We start from the raw sequence: 8,272 nt of genomic DNA, 5'->3' as shown, positions 1-8,272 counted from the left end.
GCAAAGTACTTGTTAAGTTCTCCTGCTATTTCCTTATCTCCCATCGCTAGGCTTCCAGCATCAGTTTGAAGTGGCCCAATGTCTACTTTTGCCTGTCGTTTGTTTCTTATGTATTGAAAGAAACTTTTACTATCATTTCTAATATTACTGGCTAGCCTATCTTCATATTTGATCCTCTCCTTCCTTATTTCTCTCTTTGTTATCCTCTGTTTTTTTTTGTAGCCTTCCCAATCTTCTGATTTCCCAGTGCTCTTGGCCACTTCATAGGCTCTCTCTTTTTCTTTGATAGATTTCCTGACTTTCTTTGTCAGCCATGGCTGTCTAATCCCTCCCTGGATAATCTTTCTTTTCTTGGGGATGAACCTCTGTACTGTGTCCTCAATTATACCCACAAACTCTTGCCATTTTTGCTCTACTGTCTTCCCTGCAAGGCTCTGCTCCCAGTCTATTTTCGTCAGTTCCTCTCTCATGCCCTCATAATTACCTTTATTTAACTGTAACACCATTACATCCGATTTTGCCTTCTCTCTTTCAAACTGCAGACTGAACTCTACCATATTATGATCGCTGCTTCCTAAGTGTTCCCTTACTTTAAGATTTTTTATAAAGTCTGGTTCATTACATAGTACTAGGTCCAGAATAGCCTGCTCCCTTGTGGGCTCCATGACAAGCTGTTCCAAAAAGCCATCCTGTAAGCATTCCATGAATTCCCTTTCTTTGGATCTACTTGCAACATTATTTACCCAGTCCACCTGCATATTGAAGTCTCCCATGATCACCGTGACCTTGTCTTTCTGACATGCCTTCTATATTTCCCGGTACATGTTGCGCTCCTGGTCCTGACCACTGTTAGGAGGTCTGTACATAACTCCCACTATGTTTTTTTTGCCTTTGTGGTTCCTCAATTCCACCCACACAGACTCCACATCATCCGACGCTATGTCATTCAGCACCATAGATTTAATTTTGTTCTTAACTAACAAGGCAACCCCGCCTCCTCTGCCCACCTCCCTGTCTTTTCAATAAGTTGAAAACCCTTGGATGTTTAACTGCCAGTCTTGACCCCTCTGTAACCACGTCTCTGTGATGCCTACCACATCATAATCATTCACGATGATCTGTGCCATTAGTTCATCTGCTTTGTTATGAATGCTACGAGCATTCACTTGTACATGAAGCATCACTAGGACACAGGAAAGAGAGGAAAATCAGGCAGAGGAGGGCATGCCTTGAATTAAACTTCTAGCTAGATTTTTCTAATATTCTAATTTTTCTCTGTAAATTAAACATTGCCAATCCTTCACTTACATGTATGAAGAAAAATGTGTCTGCATGAGATGAGCTGTTGAAACTAGTCAGATGCAGCTACTGTCTTAATTCAAGTAGTTTGAGTCTTCAAATGTGGAGCCGTACAAATTAAAAAGAGACTTCAATCCTTACAACTGAGCTGATCTCGGATCCTGGTTTTTGATTTGACTAGAGACTTACAGCTAAGAGGATGCTGCTTTACAAATGCTATTCTTGACCTTTGATGTTCAGTTTGTAACTAAGGCAGTAAAATATATTCAAACTGAAGGTTAAAACCTGCTTGGATTTAAAATTCTACTTGTTACATTTATGAAAAGCATTGACAAAAATCACTAAAATTACACTTTGATTCAATTTCTACACAGCAACTTTGAAGTTTGAACAAAATAACAATATCAGCAGTTAATCATATCTACATTTGCTCTTACCACTTTCTTTGCTGACAAAGGCCCCTTGTGGAGACTTGGGGATTCCTTTCCATATTGAAATGGATTTGGGATAGCCATTGTCTACAACATGTGTTTCTTCATTGTACCTCCAGTACCTATAGGGAAAAAGGAAAAGTACGACTATAAACATTGAGGAGAGAGGATCAGTGTTTCTTGTCACAGCAAGATGTTTGCAGTGAGGTCTTGGGGGTGTTGAAGGCAAGGGCAGCAATTGGCTTTATGAGACTGTTCCCTTGCCTCCTCTCCATGCCTCTGACTGCCACCAGATTTTGGAAAATGAAAGTTGCATACTAAGCCAAGGTTGCTTGGATTATAATCAATCAGGAGAAAGTGAGGACTGCAGATGCTGGAGATCAGAGTCGAACAGTGTGGTGCTAGAAAAGCACAGCCAGTCAGGCAGCAACTGAGGACCCACAGAATCACCGTTTCAAGCATAAGCCCTTCACCAGGAATGAGGCTTGTGGCCCAAAGGGGCTGAGAGATAAATGGGAGGGGGGTGTGGCTGGGGGGGAAGGTACCTGGTATATGCATAGGTAGATGAAGCTGGGGGTGAAGGTGATAGCCGGAGAGGAGGGTGAAGCAGATTCCCAGGTAGTAAATCTGAGGCTCTTGAGGTCATTAATTGGCCATTTAAGGGGCTTAACTGATGGCAGATGGGAAAAGTTCCAAAGTTGACCTTTTTTATGCGAGAACACAATTGGTGAGGTGGCCAGAAATGGGTGAGCACCTTTCTCGGGCTAACCTGCTCAATTATTTCTCTTCCTCACCACCTCTCTTGCCATCACCATGCAGAGTAAAATTTCACCCAACACCTCCTTTTCTTGAATTTTTTGAATCCCCTTCTTTGAGCCTGTTGACCAGGGGCTGTGTACACATAAAAACAGCAAACTTGTGAACTGAAGTTCACTGAGCCCCCAGCCATTGGCTTGGGCTGGTTGAACTTAGAGAAATGACATCAGGTGTGAATCCTTATTTGGTGGAAGAATAATAAGGTTAGCCTAAAGGTATCCCTGGAGTGAGCTTATAGTGAAAAGACACTGGCGCATCAGATGAACTAAAAATTGACTAAGACAAGACACCACAGTTTGGGAAGATAAAAAAAGAGGATAAAATGAAGGATTTTGGCATGCGATAGGAAAACTCCGGAGAACAGCCTTCATAAAGTTGAGTACCCTCTGCCTGGAAGCGTGGAGATAATCCCAAGACCTGGGAGAAAACACCTGGCCAGAATAGGCTTCTACCCTTGGGTATTTAGCTTTTATTTTTGTTGACTGTTCAGGGAGTGTCATGGACACAGTGGTTGTGCAGTTTGATTTTAGCCTTGTATGAATTATATGCCTGCTGTTAACTTTTTCTGAATCAAAGTGTGAATTGTATGTCTGTTTTAACTAAACTAATAAGGTTAATGGTCAGTTGATACTCTTCTCCTCTTTGTGATGAGCCAATAACTGTTGTTGCGGGTGATAACCTAGCAACAAGCCTTTCCCCTGTTTCTATTACTCCATTTGCTGGCCTGTATGGTCCACTATTCAAATTTTAACCATTTTTGACTGTCTGTATACTATTTTACACAGGTCTCTTGCACTGCATTCAAAGGAAGATTGTCTGATTAGCACAATTGAAACTCAAACAGCATAACACAACAATAACCCACAGCTGCGGTATATCACGGAATACTGTATTACTTTTCATAAAAGGCAAAGAAATCCTGTGGCATCTGTTGGTAAACTCAGACTTGTAAGAATTTTGAATGAAAATCTATTTAATCTGAATAAGCTAACATATTTGAACGACAACTTCTTGGGTTAATCCTTTTTAATAAAATGTCAAACTGAGTTTTTAAAATACATTCCAGGGCTTTGCTGGCTCGGCAATCATTTACTGACCATCTCTCAGTAGTGATGAACTGTCTTTTTGCACCACTGCAAATCCTTGTGCTGTAAACACACCCATAGTGCTATTAGGAAGTAATACAGTGACAAGTAAAGGAACAGTTATATAGTTATTAGCCAGGATGGTGCTTGGGTTGGAGGGGAACTTGCAGGTAATGGTGCTCTCATGAATCTGCTGCCCTTATTTAGTAGACATCATAGGGTCCCTACAGTGTGGAAGTGGGCCATTCAGCCTATCAAGTTAGCACTAACCTCCAAACAGCATCCGACACCAGACCCAACCCCCACCCAATCCATGTAACTCTGCATTTCCCAGGGCTAATTCATCTAGTCAGCACATCCCAGTATATTATGGGCAGTTGAGCATGGCCAATCCACCTAACCTGCACATGGACTGTGGGAGGAAACTCACACAGATATGTGGAGAATGTGCAAACTCCCTACGGGCAGTCACCTGAGGGTGGAATCGAACCTAGGTCCCTAGCACTGTGAGGCAGCAGTGTTAACCACTGAGCCACCGTGCACACGCTACCCCCCCCCCCCCGCATACCCTCCACATCCAAAAGTTTGGAAAATGCTTTTGAGGAGCCTTGGTGAGTTACTGCAGTGCATCTTGTCAATATTAATAATGTTGGCCTGAGTTAGCACCATTGCACTTCACTGGGTTAGCACATTGAAAATCAAGCCCCATCATTCCCAGCTGCTAATGTGTGTTGATGATGAAAGAAGTGAATTTTGAAGGTTGCAAATGTAATGCTAATGAAAACAGGCTGCTTTCGCCTGGGTGGTGTCAAGCTTCTTGAGTGTTGTTAGAACTGCACTCAACCAGGCAAGTGGAGAGCATTCCATCACACCCCTGACTTTTGCCTTGTGAAGAAAGGATCTGGAGTGGACATACAGGAGATGAATTGCTCGTTGCAGGATTCCTAGCCTCTGAACTGCTTCTGTAGCTGCACTGTGGATATGGTTTGTCCAGTTCGCTTTCTAGTCAATGGTAACCTCTGGGACAATGATAGTGGGGACTCCACCATTGAGATTCAAGGGGTAATAGTTAGATTTTCTCTTGATAGAGATGGATATTTGAAACTTATATAAAATGTGAATGTTACTACTACTGATCAGTCCAAATCTGGATGTTATCCAGGCCTTGCTGTATTTGAACATAGTCTGCTTTAGTATCTGAGGAGTTGTGAATGGTGCTGAGTATTGTGCATTACCAGGCCCAGATCCAATGTATCCCTGGCTGCTTTGGGAGACAAGGGAGGAGATAGATGGAGTTGCGATGCTAATTTTCAAATCCTTAATGGATAAAAGAGATGTCAGGACATTTAGTGTGGCATTATTATAGGCTGGGTCATTTTCCCTAGAGCAGAGAAGGCTGATAGGGGACCTGATGGATGTCTACAAAGTTATTAGGGGCAAGGATAGAGTAGGTAAGAAAAGATGTTTTAAGGGTCCAATAACCAGGGGCAACTGTTTTACGGTCAAGAGCAGAATGTTTAGAAGGGCTTCGAGGAATTTCTTTTCACCCAGAGGATGGTGGGTATCTGAAACACACTGCCTAAGAAGGTGGTAGAGGTGGCAACCTCAAGACAGTGATGAAGAATTTAGATTAGAACTTGCAATGCCATACAATACAAGGCCACAGGCTAAGTGCTAGAAAATGGGATTAAGACCAGCATGGACAAGATAAGCTGAAGAGCCTTTTGCTGTGTGTTAAAACTCTATGACTCTAGGATTATTCAGGGAAAACCCAGGCAACTGTAGGCAAATGGTCCAACACCTTGGTAGGGAAACTATTGGAAAAGATTCTGAGGCACAGCATTAATCTCCAGTTGGAGAGGTAATGATTAATCAAGTATAATCAAAAGTTGACGAAGAAAGCAAATGGTATATTGCCCTTCATAGTGAGAGGATTTCAGTACAGTAGCAGATATGTCTTTCTGCAATTGTACAGGGCCATAGTGAGATCCTGGAGTATTATGTGCAATTTTAGTCTCCTTATCTAAAGGAGGATGTTCTGGCTGTGGAGGGAGAGCAACAAAGAATTACCAGACTGATTCCTCAGATAGCAGGACTGACATATGAAAAAAGACTGGATCAGTTAGAATTATATTCACTGGAGTTCTGAAGATTGGTGGTGGGAGGAGCACATAGAAATCTATAGAGTCCTAACTGGCTGAGACAGGATAAATGCAAGAAGGATGTTCAGAATGAAATTTAATCCAGAAAAGTGTGGGATAATGTGCTTTTGGAAGAATAATAAGACAAGGGAGTACTTGATGAATGGTAGGACCTTAGGAAGTGCCCAGGATTAGATTGATCTTAGTGTGCATGTCCACAAATCCTTAAGGCAACAGGACAAATGCACCAGGACAAATGGATGGTGAAGAAGGCACATCGGAAAACCTGCCTTTACTATTTGAGCCATTGAATGCCAGATGAGGGGGTTATGATGCATAAGATGTTTGTTAGGCTACAGCTGGAATACAGTGTGCAATTCTGGTTGTCATACTATAGGAAGGGTGTGATTGCACTAGAGATTCACAGGTTGTTGCCTGGGCTGGAGTATTTTAGCTAAGAAGAGAGACTAAATAGGCTGGGATTGTTTTCCGTAGAACAGAAAGGCTGCGGGGGAACTTGATTGAAGCATACAAAATTATGAGGGACATAGATAGGAAGAAACTTTTCTCTTTAGTAGAAGGATGAAAGATCAAAGTCCATAGGTTTAAGATCATGGTAGGATGTTCTACAGGACTAGACAGGATAAACACAAGAAGAATGTTCCCAATGACCAGGGAGTCCAGAACAAAGCGTCACAGTTTGAGAATATGGGGTAGGCCATTTTTAGGACTGAGATGAGGAGAAATTTCTTCACCCAGGGAGGGGTGAGCCAGTGGAATTTGCTGCCATAGAAAGTGATTAAGGCCAAAATGTTGAATGTTTTCAAGAATATGTTAGATATAATTTTTAGGACTAAAGGACCAAGGGATAAGGGCGAAAGCAGGAGCATGGCACTGATTTGGATGATCAGCCATGATAATATTGAATTGGCTTGATAGACTCCTACTCCGATTTCTACGTTTCTATAGTTTGAGAGAATTTAAAGGCAGACTGTTTCTCATCCAGAGGTTAGTGAGTAGCTGGAACCCAATGCCTGAAGGATTGGGAGAGTGTGGAATCATCACAACAGTTAAGAAGTATTTAGATGAAAACTTGAAATGTCACAGTGTACAAGGCTATGGTCTGTAAATGGGATTTCCACTGCACCTTTACTGCAACTCTGGTTGGCTGCATGGAAATTCCTGGCCTGAGTGTATTGTGTTAATTTAACATTTAATTTATGGTATTGTTGCCAAAAGAATAATGGTTGGGTCTCCATTTTATTCACTAGTTCCCTAGTATGCTACTGAACGATGTGCCTCCAGCTTGCCTGCCTATTACCAGATTACCCAGTGGTTAAGAAAATGAAGGAAATAAGGAACTGGGTTGCATTAGTAAGTCGATAAGACATAAATCTAAAGAGGCTATGCTCTTGCTGTCTACACTTTGATCAGATTGCATTTTGAATTCCACATGCATTTCGGGACTTGATCAAAGGAAGGATCTGATTGGAGGAGGAATGGAAGAAAAAGCAAATGATTCTGATTCTCAGGAATTTATATGAGAAGAAAATAGTCAGTTGATTGCCTGCTTTGGAAAATTGAAAACATTTACACCACAGCAAAAGCAGCAACCACTTGCACTTTAATAGCCTGGTTAGTAACAAAACAACCCAGAGAGTTCACAGTAATGATTCAAGAAAAAAAATTGAGACCAAGCTACGAAAGTAGAAATTTTCTCTTCAAGGGTTGTGGGTCTTTGAAATTCCTTTCCTCAAAAGGCAGTGGATGCAGAATCTTTAAATATTTTTAAGGCCGAGTTAGACACCAATGGGATGAAAGAGTATCAGGGATACGCAGGAGTGTAGGGTTGAGGTTAACAACCACAATCTTATTGAATAAAAGAGCTGGCCCAGAAGGTTGAGTGCCCCACTCTTATTCCATGTACATATGTTTGTATTGAGACAGACAAATAAAAGCTTGGCCAAACAGGAGGTGGGGGGTCTAACATTAGTGTGTTCAGGTGCACAAGTTGGCCTGGCATGGCAAAGATGACGTCCTGAACTAAAGCGGCACGGTGGGCGGCATGTTGGCACAATGGTTAGCACTGCTGCCTCACAGCGCCTGAGACCCAGGTTCAATTCCCGCCTCAGGCGACTGACTGTGTGGAGTTTGCACGTTCGCCCCGTGTCTGCGTGGGTTTCCTCCAGGTTTGCTCCGGTTTCCTCCCACAGTCCAAAGATGTGCAGGTCAGGTGAATTGGCCATGCTAAATTTCCCATAGTGTTAGGTAAGGGGTAAATGTATGGGTGGGTTGCGCTTCGGTGGGTCGGTGTGGACTTGTTGGGCCGAAGGGCCTGTTTCCACACTGTAATGTAATCTAATCTAATCTAAAGCAGAATGACGAATAACTTATTGCTTTCTCTTTATATATTTCATGAACATTTCAAAGACTTGTTGAAATTTTTGTATGGGCCATTGGTTCTGTAACCATTGGATACTGGAGTGCTTCAAAAGCTGAG

General features: G+C 42.2%; 1 protein-coding gene across 4 annotated transcripts in view; it reads right to left on the bottom strand.

Moving 5' to 3' along the window:
• Window positions 1-8,272, bottom strand: part of LOC122549012 (matrix metalloproteinase-16-like) — a 252,380-nt gene that overhangs the window by 13,178 nt on the left and 230,930 nt on the right. For all 4 annotated transcript variants that reach the window (XM_043688128.1, XM_043688130.1, XM_043688131.1 and 1 more), the window contains one exon: window positions 1,737-1,852. In XM_043688128.1, coding sequence (XP_043544063.1) covers window positions 1,737-1,852 — 116 coding nt within the window. The remainder of the gene's footprint in view (window positions 1-1,736; window positions 1,853-8,272) is intronic.

Source organism: Chiloscyllium plagiosum, chromosome 4 (genome assembly GCF_004010195.1).
Source record: "Chiloscyllium plagiosum isolate BGI_BamShark_2017 chromosome 4, ASM401019v2, whole genome shotgun sequence".
NCBI classification, from domain to species: domain Eukaryota; kingdom Metazoa; phylum Chordata; class Chondrichthyes; order Orectolobiformes; family Hemiscylliidae; genus Chiloscyllium; species Chiloscyllium plagiosum.
The sequence above is the reverse complement of the archived record's forward strand: the minus strand, read 5'-3'. Positions and strand labels throughout refer to the sequence as shown.